At 49.2% G+C, this 17442-nt stretch overlaps 1 protein-coding gene across 1 annotated transcript in view; it reads right to left on the bottom strand.

Moving 5' to 3' along the window:
• The window catches only part of LOC309358868 (uncharacterized protein), a gene marked incomplete at its 5' end in the record, with an annotated part of 30257 nt that extends 12815 nt beyond the window's left edge, over window positions 1-17442 (bottom strand). The window contains 14 exons of the mRNA XM_081892138.1: window positions 1571-1633; window positions 3397-3615; window positions 4389-4544; window positions 6100-6211; window positions 8237-8349; window positions 8491-8583; window positions 10289-10439; window positions 11638-11692; window positions 11843-11929; window positions 13015-14127; window positions 14945-15026; window positions 15604-15707; window positions 16262-16388; window positions 17410-17442. Coding sequence (XP_081748264.1) covers window positions 1571-1633; window positions 3397-3615; window positions 4389-4544; window positions 6100-6211; window positions 8237-8349; window positions 8491-8583; window positions 10289-10439; window positions 11638-11692; window positions 11843-11929; window positions 13015-14127; window positions 14945-15026; window positions 15604-15707; window positions 16262-16388; window positions 17410-17442 — 2508 coding nt within the window. The remainder of the gene's footprint in view (window positions 1-1570; window positions 1634-3396; window positions 3616-4388; window positions 4545-6099; window positions 6212-8236; window positions 8350-8490; window positions 8584-10288; window positions 10440-11637; window positions 11693-11842; window positions 11930-13014; window positions 14128-14944; window positions 15027-15603; window positions 15708-16261; window positions 16389-17409) is intronic.

Raw genomic sequence — 17442 nt, 5'->3', positions numbered from 1 at the left:
TTGCCAGCGCGCCCAGGCTTCGTGGCCCCGCCGCCGGGCTTCGGGACATCGTTCCGAAGCCGGGCGGCGGGGGGAGGCTTTCCCGCCCCGCCGCCGGGCTTCGGGACGATGCCCCGAAGCTGGGCGGCGGGGGGAGGCGTTCCCGCCCCGCCGCCCGGCATCGGGACGATGCCCCAAAGCCGGGCGGCGGGGGGAGGCTTTCCCGCCCCGCCGCTCGGCTTCGGGACATCGTTCCGATGCCGGGCGGCGGGGGGAGGCTTTCTCGCCCCGCCGCCCGGCATCGGGACGATGCCCCAAAGCCGGGCGGCGGGGGGAGGCTTCAAAAGCCGTCCGGGGGCTTTTAAATCGCCCCGGACAGTCCCGGGGCGATTTAAAAGCCCCCGGTTAGGCAGGCAGGGGGGGCAAAGACTTTTGCCCCCCGCCCGCCTTGGGAAGAGGTCCTGGACCTCTTCCGAAGGCGGGCGGGGGGCAAAAGTCTTTGCTCCCCCCTGCCTGCCTTTCCGGGAGAGCGGAAAAGGCAGCACTGCCTTCCCGCTCTCCTGGAAAGGCAGGCAGGGGGGGAGCAAAGACTTTTGCCCCCCGCCCGCCTTCGGAAGAGGTCCAGGACCTCTTCCCAAGGCGGGCGGGGGGGGAAAAAGTCTTTGCCCCCCCTGCCTGCCTTCAAAAGCCGTCCGGGATAGCGGGAAGCGCTTCCCTGCTATCCCGGACCGCTTTTAAAATGCTGGCGGTGGGGAGCAAAGCCTTTCGCCCCCGCCGGCCTTCCTGGACCTCTTCTGAAGTCCGGGGGGGGGGAAAGGCTTTGCTCCCCACCGCCAGCATTTAAAAAAAGGTCCCCGAGATTTCCCTATGGGCTTTCGTCTTGCGATGCAAGCCCATAGGGAAAATCGTCTAGCGAAGCGTCGCAAAAACCGAAAAACCCTTTCGTCTTGCGGGTTTTTCGTCTTGCGAGGCATTCGTCTTGCGGGGCACCACTGTATTATTATTCTGCAAGCCAAGCAGATGCACTGCTCTTCCCCCCAGTAGCACCCACAAAAAGATGGTTAGCAAAGGCTGTAGTGGGGCCAGCAAAATCATGCTGTATGCAGCATTTGGCACTGGGGGTGGGGGGAGCCAACTTTATTTTTTGCAGAAAATAAGAAGCAAAAGCAACTTCCTAGCTCTAAGGACTATAGAGAAAAACTCTGGGCACGACTCTCAGCCTACAATGAACCGCCCCCGAACACCTCCTGGCGATACCAAAGATGTAAGATACAAACAGGCAGCTGCTGGTTTTAATTATATTTCAAAAAGCTTAAATGTCTGTTTTTAACTTTGTAATTTATGGAGAATGTTAATGGGTGTTGGGTATTTTTAATAATCCAAGTTCTATTTAGAACCTGTCTTAAATAAAATAGCAATTAAAACGGCTTAATCCAAAGGCAGGATTTGGGTTTCGTGGTTGCAGCCACAAACCACACCAAACCCCAATTACAGCTGAGGCAGTGAAGCTCAGTCCGTTTCCTCCTTGCAGTGGGGCTCAAGAAAGGGGAATTCTCGAGGGGAAGGAGCCAAGGGGAGCTGCCATGCCTACCTCTCGCAGGGCCTGCTGCTTTTTGCCCTCCAGCTCTTCCTGCAGCTGAGTAAGTTCTTCCTCCTGCAGGTGGACAGAAAAGATGCCTTCACAGCTGTCTAGTGAGGGGTTCCCTAAGGCACATGTGGCGGTACCACCCTTTTGCATCTACAGTGGTACCTTGGTTCTCTAACGCCTTGGGTCTCAAACGGCGAAAACCGGGAAGTAAGTGTTCCAGTTTTCGAACGTTTTTTGGAAGCCGAACGTCTGATGAGGCTGTCGGCTTTTGTTTCCGGGGCGCCTGCACCAATCAGAAGCTGTGCCTTGGTTTTCAAGCATTTCAGAAGTCAAACCAATTTCTGGAACGGATTGTTTGGCACTTTGGTTTTGCTATTTATTTTGTGTTTTTGAGGCTTTTTCATTTCATTTCTTTTTGTGACTGTGTGAAACCCAGTTCAGCTACTGATTGATTGATTGATTGTGTGACTGCAGAAATGGATAAAAGCCTCCTATCCAAACAATAACTATCATCAGTGCAGGTAAGAAAAAAATAATTTTACTTTTTATCATCTACAATACTGTCTTATTTATTTTATAGTACAGTACATTGATTTTTGCTTTCATTTTATAGACCAATGGTCTCGTTAGATAGTAAAATTCATGTTAAATTGCTGTTTTAGGGATTGTTTTTAAAAGTCTGGAACGGATTAATCTGTTTTGCATTACTTTCTATGGCAAAGCGCGCCTTGGTTTTGGAACGCTTTGGTTTTGGAATGGGCTTCCGTAACAGATTGAGTTTGAGAACTAAGGTACCACTGTACATAAGTACCAAAAAGGAGCCAGACTGCTGCATCTGACCAATGGTCCATCTAGTCCAGCATCCTCTTCTCACAGCAGCCAATCAGATTCCTCTTCTGGGAAACCCATAGCAGGACTTGAGTGCAAGACCCCTCTTCCCTCCTGCAGCTTCCAGCAACTGGCATTCAGAAGCATTGCTGCCTCTGGCCATGGGGTCAGAGTGCAGCCATTGTGGCTAGTAGCCATTGATTGCCCTCTTCTCCTTGAATGACCGTGGTACCTCGGGTTACTAACGCTTCAGGTTACAGACTCCGCTAACCAAGAAATAGTACTTCGGGTTAAGAACTTTGCTTCAGGATGAGAACAGAAATTGTGTGGCGGCAGCAGCAGCAGGAGGCCCCATTAGCTAAAGTGGTACCCCAGGTTAACAAGTTTCAACAAATTAAGTTCTTAACCCGAGTTGCCACTGTAGTCCGATCCTTTTTTTTAAAGCTAGCCCAGTTGGGGCCACCCCCGCCTCCTGCAGCAGGGAGTTCCTTAGTTAGACCGAGCGACAAAGTCGCCACACACACAGCTGCCAATCCCGCCCCCCAACATCACCGCTGCAGACAGCCAGTTTGTTGACATCACATGATGCGCCTATCTGTGGGAAAGAAGAATTTCCCAGGACCTTCACAGGCTGGATAAGTCTCTGTGAAGAGTGTAATTTGAAACCTTCCATTTGCGCATGTTCAGGAAGTTTGTCAGACTTGCTGGAAGAACTGAACTGAAAGGACGTGTTTTTCTCTAGTGCTGTAATGTCAGAAATAAACACCATGTAAATAGATTTCTGACTTATTTTCTTTCCCCTGCTGAAGCAGGAGGGAGGGGTTGTGCATTTTGCTTGAGAAAATGTCGCCTATCAAAATCTCCCTGGATATCAGCCAGGGGAGGTTACCGGTAAGCAAGCTCCGAGGACAGTGAGAGGGGCCAGCCTCTATGGAGAGGGCTTGCAAACCAACAGTCGCCACACACACAGTTGCCAATCCCGCCCTCCAACAAAAAGCCACCTTCTGTTGCCGCAACAAGTCCAGCTGCTTCTTGCGCTCTTCTGCCAGGCTCTCCGCAGTGACGCTCCAAGACGCCTTTTCAGCCTCCAAGGCAGAGACGGTCTGGCGCAGCTTCGAGAGCTCCAGCTCCTTCTCCCCGAGGCTTGCCCGCAGAGCTGAGATCCTCCGCTCCAGCCCCTGCGCCCGCCGCCCGCCGGCCTCGCTGGCCCCTGGAACAACCTGTGCTTGGAGGAAGTCACACAACAGTGGCCTCTCTTGGTGTGAGCAGGCCGCAAAGCTGGTGGAGAAGACCCCTGGGAAGATTGACACGTGGCAGATAATACCTGGGGGGAATTTACGCAGCTGCCGCCCTTCCCCAGATGCACAGCCAACCATAGGGCTGCCGTACTCCGGGATTTCCCAGATATATCCAGGATTTGTCCGCTGGAAATAGCGTCCGGGAGGAATTTCTGAAAATCGCAAAAATGCCTGGGAAAACCCGGTTGTATGGCAACCCATGTCAGAAGTGTTGATTTTGGGGGGCAAATTTCCTTAAAAATAGCTCAAAATAGTCCCCCTCCCCCCAAAAAGAAAAGGTCAACAGCTTTGCCAAAAAAAAAGCTCAAAAGTCTTTGAGCTATTTTTTCTTCAATTTATTTTTATTAGTTTTCCAAATTATTACAAATCAAACCAAATTACTTAAATTTAATACAAGTTTTGTTTTTTTTAAAAAAATCAGGTTTCCTGCTCCTCTTGCGACCATTTCGTTTTTGGCTATTTTTAAGGAAAATCACCCAAAACGACATGTCCGACATAGGTTGCCATACGTCTAGATTTCCCCGGATATTTTTGCGATTTCCGCCTGGAAATACTGCTTCCGACTGAGTATTCTGAATATGCCTGGGAAATTCCAGATGTATGGCAACCGTAGCTTAGCAACCCTGGTGACTGGGCCTCAAAGATGGCTGCCAAGGTCCAATGGCATGAGCCCAGAGCCTGCCTAGTGTTCCTACCTCCTGCAGTGGTCCTGCTCCGTCCCCTGAGGTTTCCTTCACAGAGGCCAGTTCTACTCTGGAGAACTTCAGCTGATGCTTCAAGGAAGACAGCTTGCCTTCCAGTTGGCTCACCTGGAACTTCAGCTCTTCCCTTTCAGCAGCTAACCGAGACACCTGTTGAAGGAGACAGCAGGAGTTCAAGAGGCCTGTTGCCTGCTAAGGGTATTCAGGTCCACAAACTGGCCAGCCTTCCCACAGCCTGGCGGTTGTCAGCTTGTGGCAATGCAGGAGATGGCTTTCTCACTGGTGAAACTGGGCTTATGGAACACACACACAGTGTCGAAGCAATGATTCTTCAACCTTAACTTCGTTGGACTGTTCATGTTGTGCGGATGTCTGATTATCATCTTCTGAACCAACTACGCTACTCAGAAAATGGTAAGCGTAATGCTGGTGGTCAAGAAAAGAGGTTCAAAGACTCTCTCAAGGCAAATCTTTAAAAATGTAGTATAAACACCAACGACTGGGAAACACTGGCCTGCGAGCGCTCCAACTGGAGAACAGCCTTTACCAAAGGTGTCATGGCCTTTGAAGACACTCGAACTCAGGATGCAAGGGAGAAACCCGCTAAGAGGAAGGTACACTTGGCAAACCCTCACTGTGATCAACTCCTGCCCGGAAACCTATGTCCCCACTGTGGAAGGACGTGTGGATCCAGAACTGGCCTCCACAGTCACTTACGGACTCACTGTTAAAACTGTGTTAATGGAAGACAATCTTACTCGACTACGAGTGATCGCCAAAGAAGAAGAAGATGGAAAACACTCCCTGCTGAAAGAGCATTACAGCAGCAGCAGAAGAGGAAGAGTTTGGATTTGATATCCTGTTTTATCACTACCTGAACGAGTCTCAAAGCGGCTAACAATCTCCTTTCCCCTTCCTTCCCCACAACAAACACTGTGAGGTGAGTGGGGCTGAGAGACTTAAGAGAAGTGTGACTAGCCCAAGGTGACTAGCAGCTGCATGTGGAGGAGCGGGGAATCGAACCCGGTTCACCAGATTACGAGTCTACCGCTCTTAATCACTACACCACACTGGCAAGTGTATCAACACACTGGCAAGTGTACCAAACGGGCAAGAGTACCAACGATGCTCTTGTTTGCTTGCATTGAAAATGGCGTGCGCAGAAACGTCTGCATGGCTGCCGTACACTGCAGAACAGGTATGGGCACAGCCATGGCTCCTCCCAGTTTTGCCTTTGGCCCCGCCCCATTGGCATCAGGCCCCCTCCTGAAAGTTGCCCTTGGAGAAGCACAGCCCTCAGGCTGGAAGAAAGCTTCCCAACCCTCACTTTTCTTCTGTGATGAAACTCCTATTTGGGGACTTCCCTGGCTTTTTTCTGGCCCACGGAGGACCAGTCTGGATAGTTGGCCTTGGTGAAGATTTGACGTTTTCATCCCCCAAAAGTTTTTGATTTGAGTTTCTACTGAAACGAGGCTGCATTTTAATGTTATGCTTTAATCTTGTTTTTAAGTTGTATTTTAATCAATTGTTTTCATACCTGGTGTTAGCTGCCCTGAGCCCGGTCTTGGCTGGGGAGGGCAGGGTATAAATAAATTATTATTATTATTATTATTATTATTATTATTGAGATTCCTGTGAAGTTGTACCTTTGCTTGATGCCGATAGAAGAGATCCCATTGAAGGCTTTGCAACCCTTGCTACTCACGTCTGCCTTGCCAGCCCCATGCTGGCTCCTCAGCACGCTCAGCTCCTGCTCCAGCGCCAGCAGGTCCCTCAGGCAGGCTTCCCGCTTGTACTCCAGGAGCAAGAGGTCAGCCCTGAGTCACAGAGAGCAGCAGGTCAGGCGGCCGAAATGGGAAGGAGAAATGGGGAGGGAGAAGCACCTTGTGGCCTCAGGTCAGCAGCAGAGGAGGAAAGGGCGCTGGGCTCAGCATTCTGAAGTACCTCCATAATGATTTCTTATTTTGATATCTGTGCCAGTGTATTTTAACAGATGCAACTGTCTCGTATAGGGCTTTTATTGTGAAATCGCTTCAAGACCCTACATAGAAAATCGATAACAGTGGTACCTGGGTTTTCGAACAACTTGGAACCCAAACGCTGCAAAACCGGAAGGAGGTGTTCCGGTTTTCGAACTTTTTTTCAGAAGCCGAACGTGCTCCGTTATGGTTCCCCATTTCCTGTTGCACTTCTAATTTGTGTCCCCCCCCCCCAGTAATTCAAGCCTTCTGTTTCCAATTGCAGTGTTCTAAGGTGATACTTGGAGCTTATATTTGGCGATTTTGTTTTTGCTATTTGTTTTGAGTTTTTTGTTTTGAGGCTTTTTCAGTTAATTCGTTTTTGTGACTGTGTGGATCCCTCTTCAGCTACTGACTGATTGTGTGACTGCGGAAATGGATAAAAGCCCCCCATTGAAGCAATGACTATCATCAGTGCAGGTAATAATTTTTTTTTATTTTAATTTTTATCATCTGCAATACAGTCTTACAGTGGTACCTCTGGTTACATACTTAATTTGTTCCGGAGGTCCATTCTTAACCTGAAACTGTTCTTAACCTGAAGCACCACTTTAGCTAATGGGGCCTCCCGCTGCCACTGCACGATTTCTGTTCTCATCCTGAAGCAAAGTTCTTAACCCGAGGTACTATTTCTGGGTTAGCGGAGTCTGTAACCTGAAGCGTATGTAACCTGAGGTATCAGTGTATTTGCTTTATAGTACAGTACATTGATTATTGCTTTCATTTTATGGATCAATGGTCTCATTACATAGTAAAATTCATGTTAAATTGCTGTTTTAGAGTTTGTTTTTAAAAGTCTGGAACGGATTAATCTGTCTTGCACTACTTTCTATGGGAAAGAGTGCCTTGGTTTTGGAACGCTTTGGTTTTGGAACAGACTTCCGGAATGGATTACGTTTGAGAACCAAGGTACCACTGTAATGGCAAGGATAATCATAACAACTGAAACAACAAGATTCCTGCATTGCAGAGGCTGGATGACCCTCGTGGTCCCTTACTGATGCTGAGTCCTTACACCTCTGTGTGATCACTAAGGTGTTTTGGAGAGTCAATGGTTCCCCACTCCCCCACCCTGCCATGCAAGTTATCTTTTATTAAATTTCAAAAGTTTAATCTATATACTCCAATACATAATAAGATTTTACAGTGGACGCTCGGGTTGCGAACGTGATCTGTGTGGGATGCACGTTCGCAACCCGCAGTGTTCGCAACCTGCAGCGGCGTGTCTGTGCATGCGTGGGTTGCAATTCGGTGCTTCTGTGCATGCGCAAAGCGCAATTTAGCGCTTCTGCGCATGCGTGACCCCCAAAACTCAGAACTAACCCATTCCGGTTCTTCCGGGTTTCGGCACATCCGTAACCTGAAAAAACACAACCTGAAGCGCCTGTAACCCGAGGTATGACTGTATTTTGATTTTTATCGACGTCCCACCCCGTTTTCCACGGTATTGTTTATTTCCCCCCCTTTGCTGCCCCCTATCTTCTTTGAGGGAAGCAAAACAAGAGAGAAACAAAACTTCACTTTGCTTGGAGAGCAACCTTCTCCAGGATTTCTCTTTCACACACAGTTCCAAAAACAGACAGGGGGAAAGAGGATCGTTTTCCAGGTTTTCCTGCTTCCGCTTGCAAATTAGCATCCCTCCAGTGCTCAGCAGCTGGACTCTGGAGTCACAAGAAGGGCCCACGGTTGGAGGAAGCCCCCCCCACCTGGCCAGCTGGGAGCCTCAGTGGCGCCCCTCTAGAGGCTTCACCCGGGTCTGAGACCTCAGCTAGACCCCACCCCCATTAGCTACGGCCCTGCCCTAGCCACCCCTACCCCACATACCTGGCGTCATCCGCTTGGCTCCGCTTCTCTTCCATGATCAGCTGCAGCCTCCTCGCCTCCCTCTGGCTCTTCTCCAGGGCCTCCCGAAAAGTCTCCAGCTCCAGAGCGACATGCTAGAAAGAGGAGGAAAGTCGTGGGTTCTGCTCCTCTGCCGTCCCCCTCCAGGTCATGGGTAGTTTAGAGTAGGCTGTGAAGTGGCTAGACCACGTCCTTTGCCTGTGGGACTCCCTCCCACTAGAGTTTTGGCTCTGTACCTTTTTCTGCTGGAGGACACTCTTCAGGGACACGTCAGCTTCGCGGACCTGGGCCCTTTTCTGTGACAATTTTTCTTCTTCCGATTCCAATTCCTGTCGAACAAAGGCTTTTATCATTATTGTTTTTAAGCCTGTTTGCTTGTCCTACAAATAGCAAACAAACCCATAAGTCCCGCCCTAAATGTTGGGTTTCTTTTGATCACACTTTCGTCCGTACTTTGCAGTCTTACCCAACTCAGCGCCCTCCAGTCATTTTAACATTTCAAAACTCGACTTCCTTCCTCCTCTTTCTGCGGTTCCTTAAATTGATTTTTTTTCATCACACCTATAAGCAATATTTTTCCCCCCTTGTGATGTTATCTGAGTTATCAATATTCTTCCTTGCTCATCTTTAAATAGCTGTTGTGGATCCAGTTTAGGTTTTATATACATTACCACTCCTCTCTTCTTTGTTACATCACAGGCTACAAAGTCCTTTCCCAATCTTTTATTAATCAAAACCCTTCTGTGTTTCTTCGCAACGTGTGTTTCCTGGAAGCGAATCGCTTCCAAATTTAACTTTTTTAACCACATGTTCAATCTTGTTCCTTTGGGTTTTATTATTAAGTCCATTTACATTCCAAGTTAAGATTTCCAACGCCATCTTGTTCTTCATTTATTTGTCTCTCGTCTCAACCTCTGTTGATTCTTCTTCTTCCAAACCAAACCCGTCTCCTACTAATTCTTTTCCATATTTTCACCAGAATTTGCCTGCTTCATTGGGATCCCGACACCTTTGTTTTCTTCCTTTATTTGTAAAAGATACTCCTTCAGGATATTCTCAGCAATAAGGGATTTTGTTATATCTCAGTGCACCCGTCAAATATTTATAGTTTACTCTTTTCTTTAACAATTTCATCAGGATTTCTTTCAAATTTCTCTGCTCATCGACCTGAAGGTTTCTTTTCCTTCCCTCTTAGAATATCCTGTAGAGGACCTTTGTGAAGGGATAACTAGTAAGTTAGAGTCTCAGACAAGTTTTCTTTAAATAAACAATAAAGATTTATTTAAGGCAAGATAGTATACAACACTAAATGGATTAAACTTAGGTTACTTCAGGAATACAGTGTGATTTCATGTTAATTTGTCCTCAGTTGTTTTTGCGCTATAGGTTTGGTTCCTTTATACGGTGATACGTTCTTTCAGTTATCCACCCTGTTTAACAATCCTGCTCCTGAGGTACTTTAAGTAATAGACCAAAGGGCTCTCCACACCATCTCCCTTCACTGGATTTGGGAGTTTCTTCTTTTCCTTAGAAGAATCTCTCCCCTCCAGACTAGATTTGAGTCCCTACTTGTTCCTTTCCAGCTCCTATTTTTCCTGGCTCAACTGCTGCCTCCCAGTAAAATTCCAGTTTATTCCTTCTACAGGACAACACACTCTGTCCTTCACAATATGCTCAGAGCAGAAGTTGTTTTTCCAGAACCAACTCTTTCTCCCATTCACTCTTTGTACCTCAACCTGTCTCCTAACCTGTCTACCTCAATTCCAACCCTCTTACTCCCTTAACTCCCAACCCCTTAACTGTCTCTCCTCAGATCCTCTCCTTTTAAACTTTCCCTCCCAGCCAATCAGAGGCTGCCGTTCATTAACCATTTGCTGACAGGGAAAGAAAGAAAAAAGAAAAATTTATTCTTCCATTCTGTCCAGCAAAAATCTAATTTTCCGCCACATCTCTCCCTTCCCAGCTGCACATACCTCAGTAGAGAGCCCCTTCCACCTCTGACTTTTGTGATGGTCTGCATCCACCAGGAGTTACCTCGAGGTTTCTGTAGCCTCCCAGCTCAGCTCTCTTCCCACCGGGTTCTGATGCTCTGCTCACATCCCACTTCCATGACTCGCTGGCCCTGCATAACCTGGCAAACTCCTCGTCTTCCTCTTTGCTGCCTCCATCACTGCAACTGGGGGACCTGAAAGGCCACAGAAGAAGAAGAAGAAGAAGAAGAAGAAGAAGAAGAAGAAGAAGAAGAAGAGTAGTAGTAGTAGTAGTAGTAGTTTGGATTTGATATCCCGCTTTATCACTACCCGAAGGAGTCTCAAAGCGGCTAACATTCTCCTTTCCCTTCCTCCCCCGCAACAAACACTCTGTGAGGTGAGTGGGGCTGAGAGACTTCAAAGAAGTGTGACTGGCCCAAGGACACCCAGCAGCTGCATGTGGAGGAGCGGAGACGCGAACCCGGTTCACCAGATTACGAGTCTACCGCTCTTAACCACTACACCACAAGAGCAAAGAGCACTGTGATCACCTTGCTGCCTTGCCCCAGTAAGCACACCAGAGAGTGACAGCAGAATTAAGGGCCACAGCATTTGTTGTGTGATTTATCCAGAGCTCAGAACCCCAGGTGGGAGGATTTGGGCCCAGCAGCTAAGATGGACATACATTCCTGGCCAGCATGCACTGCAAGGATGCTTAATAAATGCCACCTTATTTCCTATTGCCTGAAAGGTTATATAGGCAGGACTTGTTTGCTCTGTGCTTTATTTACGCACACCGTTTAAATTCCTGCATTGAGAAAAGGCGGATTCTGTGACCTGCGTGAATCATGCAAATTGTGCACACATTTGCATACTTTATTAAGGTTTCGCTAGCTCACGGGAGGAGCAGGGATACTGAAGTCCTCCTGTCCCTGGCTGCCAGCCTTTTGTGATTCCAGCAGGCATCGTCCGTAGGCTTTTGCCACCATGAGGGCTAGTGCCTTGGTCTCCAGGAGGAACGATTTAACAAAGTGAAAGTTCAGTTTCACAAGATGTGGAAATGGGAAGAACTGAACTTGAGGCTGGAAAAACGAGAAACTGATAAAGACCCCAAAATGGACATACAGTGGTACCTCGGGTTAAGAACTTAATTCATTCTGGAGGTCCGTTCCTAACCTGAAACTGTTCTTAACCTGAGGTACCATTTTAGCTAATGGGGCCTCCTGCTCCTGCTATGCTGCTGGAGCACAATTTCTGTTCTCATCCTGAAGCAAAGTACTTAACTCAAGGCCCTATTTCTGGGTTAGTGGAGTCTGTAACCTGGAGTGTCTGTAACCTGAAGCGTCTGTAACCTGAGGTACCACTGTATTTGGCCATCTTTATCTGAACAGTCCAAGGCTCATCAATATTTACCTCAGCAAATCCCGCTGCGGTGGCAAGAGGCTCTTCTTGACACTGAGGCCGGTGGCTGTTTAGAAGACAAGAAAAGCACTTGGCCCCAGGTTTTCAGACACAACGGGGAGAGGAAAAGCGCCACCTGCATTCCCCAGCCCCAAATCCAGCATTTTCCGCTAATGCAAATACTGACACAGCCCTTCCTGGCTTTGGGTAACCTCACCTGCCACAGGTTTGTCCTGAAAGGACTCAATCCAGCCCTGGTTCAGCTCAGACTGGGGATCATGGTGCTGAGAGCCCAAACCGCCACCTAAAGAGAGGACCAAAAGGAAAAACGTCAGAGAAGTTTCAAAGTGGCCTGGCCATGAGAGTCCTAAGAGAGGCGCTCTCTCTCTTTTCAGAGGATTAATTCACCCAGAGTAGTACAGTGCATTGGTCAGAGCATGAGTGAGAGCCCTGGCAGCTTCTGGTTATTGCTGAACTCCCAGCTCCCATCAGCTCTAGCTGGCATGAATAATGGTCAGAAGGATGGCAAATGCAATCCAGCCAAATGTGGAGGACTGTGGAGCCTGCACTCCTGGGCTAGGGTGTCGGACGAGGCCCTGGGAGACCAGCCACAAAGCCTATTGGGTGACTTTGGGCCAGTCACTGTGGCTAAGCCTACTCTACAGGGTTGTTGTGAGGATAAAATGGAGGAGATAGAGCCATCTATGCCAGCTTGAGAGCTGCTTGCAGGAATGGTGGAATATAAACATCACAACAGAAGGTGTACTGTAGTTACTCCAATGTTCCCTCTTCAAGATCAATACAGTAGATTCTTTTGCTCAAACCACTACTAGTGGAGCCAATGTCACTTTGCCAATCCACTCTCAAACGAAAGTTTAGGCAGGCATTCTCACACATTCTCTCTCCTGCAAAAACCCCCAAACCCGTTCTGGATTATTGCACCAGCAGAGTACAGATATAAATCCCTAATGTGGATTGACTGCAGAACAGCAGCTGGCTTATCCAAACATCCTTGGAACCATAAATCATGGACACACAAAGAGCACAATATCGCAGCCGGACCCAAGTTCAAGTCCCTCATCTGCCACAGACACTCTGTGGTGCTGGTCATGTCACCTAACACTTTCAGCCTCAGTTTTCCCCCTTATTTAAAAGGCAGTGACCTGATCCAAAGAGTTGTTATAAAGACAGCAGAACCCTTAAAACACACACAAATCAGGACTGAGGAACACCTGGCCAGCCAGGTGTTGTTGGACTACAACTCCCGTCATTCCTGACCATTCTAGCTGCTGGGTCTGATGGGATTTGGAGTCCTACAATATCTGGAGGGACACAGGCTTCCCAACCCTAACCTAAATGATGCAAGGGAACGATCCTGCTCCAACTCACACTCCTTTGATTCCACAGCCTCATTGTGCCCATCTGTGCAATGGGCATCCACGATCCATTTCTTCCTGCATCCCATACAGCCATCCCTGGCTGAGCCCGGAGACTTATGGGAATACACAGTAGCCTGAGTGCCACCACTGTCCATGCCGATCTCTGACAGAGCCAGCCTCTGCATTTTACCAGAGCCCCAGGCTCCCTGTGGATAAAGACACAAAGGGGTTTTTGATCCACCTCCTTCCTCTTCGTTATAGGGTACCAAAGATGCTCTGATGGTGCAAGGCCAGGCCACATCCAACGAACCCCTTCGGCAGCTGGACCGCTCCTCGGGGTGGCTGCATCCTGCTGTCCCCACAGTTGGGGACCCACCGTTCAAAACAGCTTTTACGTTAGATGCTGGGAGCAGCTGGGAAGGCCTCAAATCTTCAAGGAGCAGCGGGCTCTCTGTATTTTCGTGAGCATCCTGAACCCACTCAAAAGAGTCCTCTGAACCTCTTTGCGCCTGTTGTGGCCCCAGGAAGATGCTTCGCAGAGAGATCTCCGAGCCCAGAGACCCCTCCCCAGAGCTCAGGCCCCTGAGCTGAAGAACCTCCTCCCATGTCTCGTCCGTGGACCACTTCTGACTAAGCCATGAGATCTGCTCTCCTAGAGACTCTGCACTCTTAATTCTGCGCGGAATACACAACGGTGGAGCATCTCTCGAACTGCCAGCCAACTCCTTCTCCTGGTCCCATTCCTCCTCAGACCCTCCCTTAGGCAACTGGGCGATTCCTTGCTTTCTTGCTGAATCTACCGAGAGACAATCCAAGGCCGCTTCGTAGTCCGCGAAAGGCGAAGAAGTATTAACCGAATCTCGAGTAGCATGTTTTAGAGGCCCCGAGTCAAGAGCCAAGGCACTGCTCTCCTCTTCAGAGCCAGGCAGGGGATCCACAAGGACCTCGTTAAACTTGGCCGCAAAGTCTTCTGTGCAAACTGAGTCCGATCTGCTCCTGTCTCCTAGGGCGGCCCCCAAGTCGAGGAAATGCACCGGCCACCAGGCATAATCCTCTTCCCAAGAGGACGGGTCTTCCCGCAGAGAGGCCTCTCTGTCCCTGACCCCAGAGCATCCGTCCAGATCTGCACGGAGGAGAAAGCAAACGAAGAGAGCAGTGAGCTTCCTCCTGGATCAGAATTCATACCTGCGAAATCTCTCCCATCGATGGCGCACCTGCGCTAGCAAGGAGGCAAGTTTCTACTCCAGCAGAAGATCTTGCCAGGGTCACAGGATGGATGGAGCTCATTTACTTGCCGATCTAACCAGGGTTCAGATTTGCCCAGCGGGCGAAGGAGCAGAGCACAGCCAGTGACCAAAACCCCACAGATTCAGGACCACAAATGAAACGTCCATTTATTGATGCACAGTGCTTCATTCAAAGGGTATGATTATCTTCGTCAGGAAAGGCAATTCTGTCTGATGCAGAAACTCTTTGCAGCAGGGAGGCAGAAGAAGGCACCGATCCAAGCTACCAGTGTTGTTGTCTGGCCTGGCAGCAGAAAAATCCAACGTGATGGGGTTTTTCTCCTCCCTCCAATGTAGATTATTTTAGCATTCCAATGGATTATTTTCCAAATGTGAATGTCCGACACAGGCCAGACTACTTACGTATACACTGTCCTCCCACCCCACACCCTTCCTCCCAAGAGCTGAAGTTGGTGAATCATAAGGTTTTCCTATTTTACCCTCAAACCAACCCTGTGAGGTAGACTAGACTGAAAGGAAGCTGGCTTTCATCACTGAATGGGGATTTGTGTCCAGGTCTCTCCCTAGCTTAAGTCTTACATCTAAGACATACAGACCAATAAGTAAATTGTGCCCAGTTTGCAGAAGGGAAGACTGAGGAAAAGAGGCTTGGGACATGGTTGAAGGTCAGCCTGCGGAGAGGGTAGGTCTTACCTGCTGTGGCATTAGTGCCCGCAGTTTTCTTGAGAGAAGCCTTCCCACTGTCACTGCTGCCCTTGATTATTCCGCTGGGTTCCTGAACATAGGGGTGGAGATTAAAAACACATTTACTTTGTTGGTCTTGGATAGGGAGTGATGCAAGAAGATGCCTTATACTGTGTGAGAAAACCGGCCCATCTTGTTGATTATTGTCTGCACTGACTGGCAGCAGCCCTCCAGGGTTTCAGACCAGGGTTATTCCCAGCCAGGGATTGAACCTGAGACCTTCTGAATGCAAAGCAGATGCTCTACCACTGAGCAATGGTCCCTCGCCCATCATAGAAGGTGGTCTTATATGGAGTCAGACCAGCTGGTCCATCTAGCTCCATGCTGTCTACACTGCCTGGCAGCAGCTCTCCAGCATTTCAGGCAAAGGGACATTCCCAGTCCTACTTGGAGAAGCCAGGGATTGAAGCTGGGACCTTCTGCAAGCAAAGTGGATGCTCTACCCACTGAGCTAAGTGCCCGGGTCAGCAGGACAGCACTGGGACTGCCATGGATAATAGGTCTCACCCTGGAAAAGCCTCCCTTCGTAATCCAGGGTATCTTTCAGTCAGGGCTGTATAAATCCTGTATAAACTCCAGACAAGCCCATCCCTTCCCTACCTACTTACCTGGAGCTGGCTGAGTTGAGCATCAATGGAATCTAGCAGGTAATCACAATGATCCTTCGCCCAAGGTCCTGGTCTCTCGTGAACGGAAGCCATTTTTATCACTCCTAGGAAGGGGACAAAAGGCAAAGAATCTGGGCCCACAGAAGAAACGAGGCTCCCTTGGCCCTACAAAGAAGCCCAACGTCCAGGCGCTGGGGGGCAGATTTGTTTATTTTTATTTTATTGACCAGGATTTATGTACTGCTTAATCACTGATACCTCTACATGAAATAAAACATTAAAATTATCAGTAAAGTCGGGTGTTTAAAACATGGCCCCATATCGTGCCGCTTTAAGCAGCCTGTCAATGAATCCTAGGAAATGAAGTTGCTGGCAGAGCTCTTCTGAAGTTCTTATTGCAAAGCCCCGTCAAATGGCTTCTGTGCAAAAGTATAAACCGGGCTCCCAAACGAACTAGTGTTTTCAACTTTATGGGGGGCGATGGGGCGGGAGTCTCGCTCTTTCCTCCTGCGCGATGAAGTGGAGTAAAAGTTTCTGCCTGCGGGGCTCCTCCTTAGGAGGAAGTGTGGGCCGGGTGGCAGCTCCGGGGTCCGTCCGAGGGTCACTCACGGCACCTCGGGGCTCCGCATCGCTCCCCAGCCGGGCGACCAGGACTCACCCGTGGCCCCGAGGCCGCGCCGCGCATCCCTCCGCTGCGCCCCAGCGTGGAGCCGCCTCTGCAACCGTGGAACGTCCCCGGCCAGGGTTGCCAGGCAACCATAGAACGCTGGGCGGCCGGAGCGCTCCTATTGGTGGAGAGTCGTGCCCGTTGCCAAACAACGCGGCTCGGCGGAAAGTTGCAAGAGGCGGCGGGAAGGGGTGCGTCTCTGTCGCGCTGCAGGGACCCACCATTGGGCCGGGGGAAGGGAGGGCAGGCGTTAATGGTAAGGGGTGCCTTTGTACACGTGCAAAGCGCTTTTCCTCGGCAACCCCCGAGTCTTTAGCATTAAGGGAAAGCAAGGCTGTAAGCATGGGCGTAGCCAAGGGAGCGGGACAGAGCCGCAAAAAGTATTGAAAGTACTTCATTACTTCCCCCGAGATGCCTGCCCTCTCCCGCGCCCTAGGAAGCTTACTTCCCGTAACGTCGTCTTTTGGGGGTATTTTAACCTGTGACTCCCCCCCCCCCACCCAAAAAGCGCAAGGACTACTTGAGGGGGCGGGATCTCCTTTAAAAAGCGCCTAAAAGAAATCTTTGGCTTCCCAACTGTTATGTACTGAATTGAATAGGATCCAAACTGCAGCAGTCTGATTGGTCCTAGAACAATAGGATTCAGAATGCAGCAGTCTGATTGGTCCTAGAACAACACAGGAGCATGATGGATCCAAACTGCAGCAGTCTGATTGGTCCTAGAACAATAGGATTCAGAATGCAGCAGTCTGATTGGTCCTAGAACAATGCAGCAGTATGATTGGTTGGCAGGAACCACCCAATCATGCTCCAGATAGAAGTGAATCCACAACCTGATTGGCTTACAGTAGAATTCTGGAATTAGCCAATCATGTGCAGCCCATTGTGTAAATAATGTATATAAAGCAGATACTTTGAGGGGACTTTCATTCATTCCTCCTCACCACTATGAGCTGAATAAAGAGCATGAAATCACTTTGCGACTCTGAGTACGGTATATTTCACTGGCCACGATAACACCAACAAAAATCCTGGCTACGCCTATGGCTATAAGGCTGTAGTCTGCAGATCCAAGCGTCAACTATACTCTGTAGATAAAGGGAGAAATGCACCACAAGGGGGCACTGTTGGTCTTATACCTCCACCCAGCTTTCTCCTGCGACCACAACCAT

The sequence above is a fragment of the Podarcis melisellensis genome (genome assembly GCF_964234715.1).
Source record: "Podarcis melisellensis genome assembly, chromosome: 16".
Classification (NCBI taxonomy): Eukaryota; Metazoa; Chordata; class Lepidosauria; order Squamata; family Lacertidae; genus Podarcis; species Podarcis melisellensis.
Note: the sequence above shows the minus strand (reverse complement) of the source record. Positions and strands in the feature narration are given on the sequence as shown.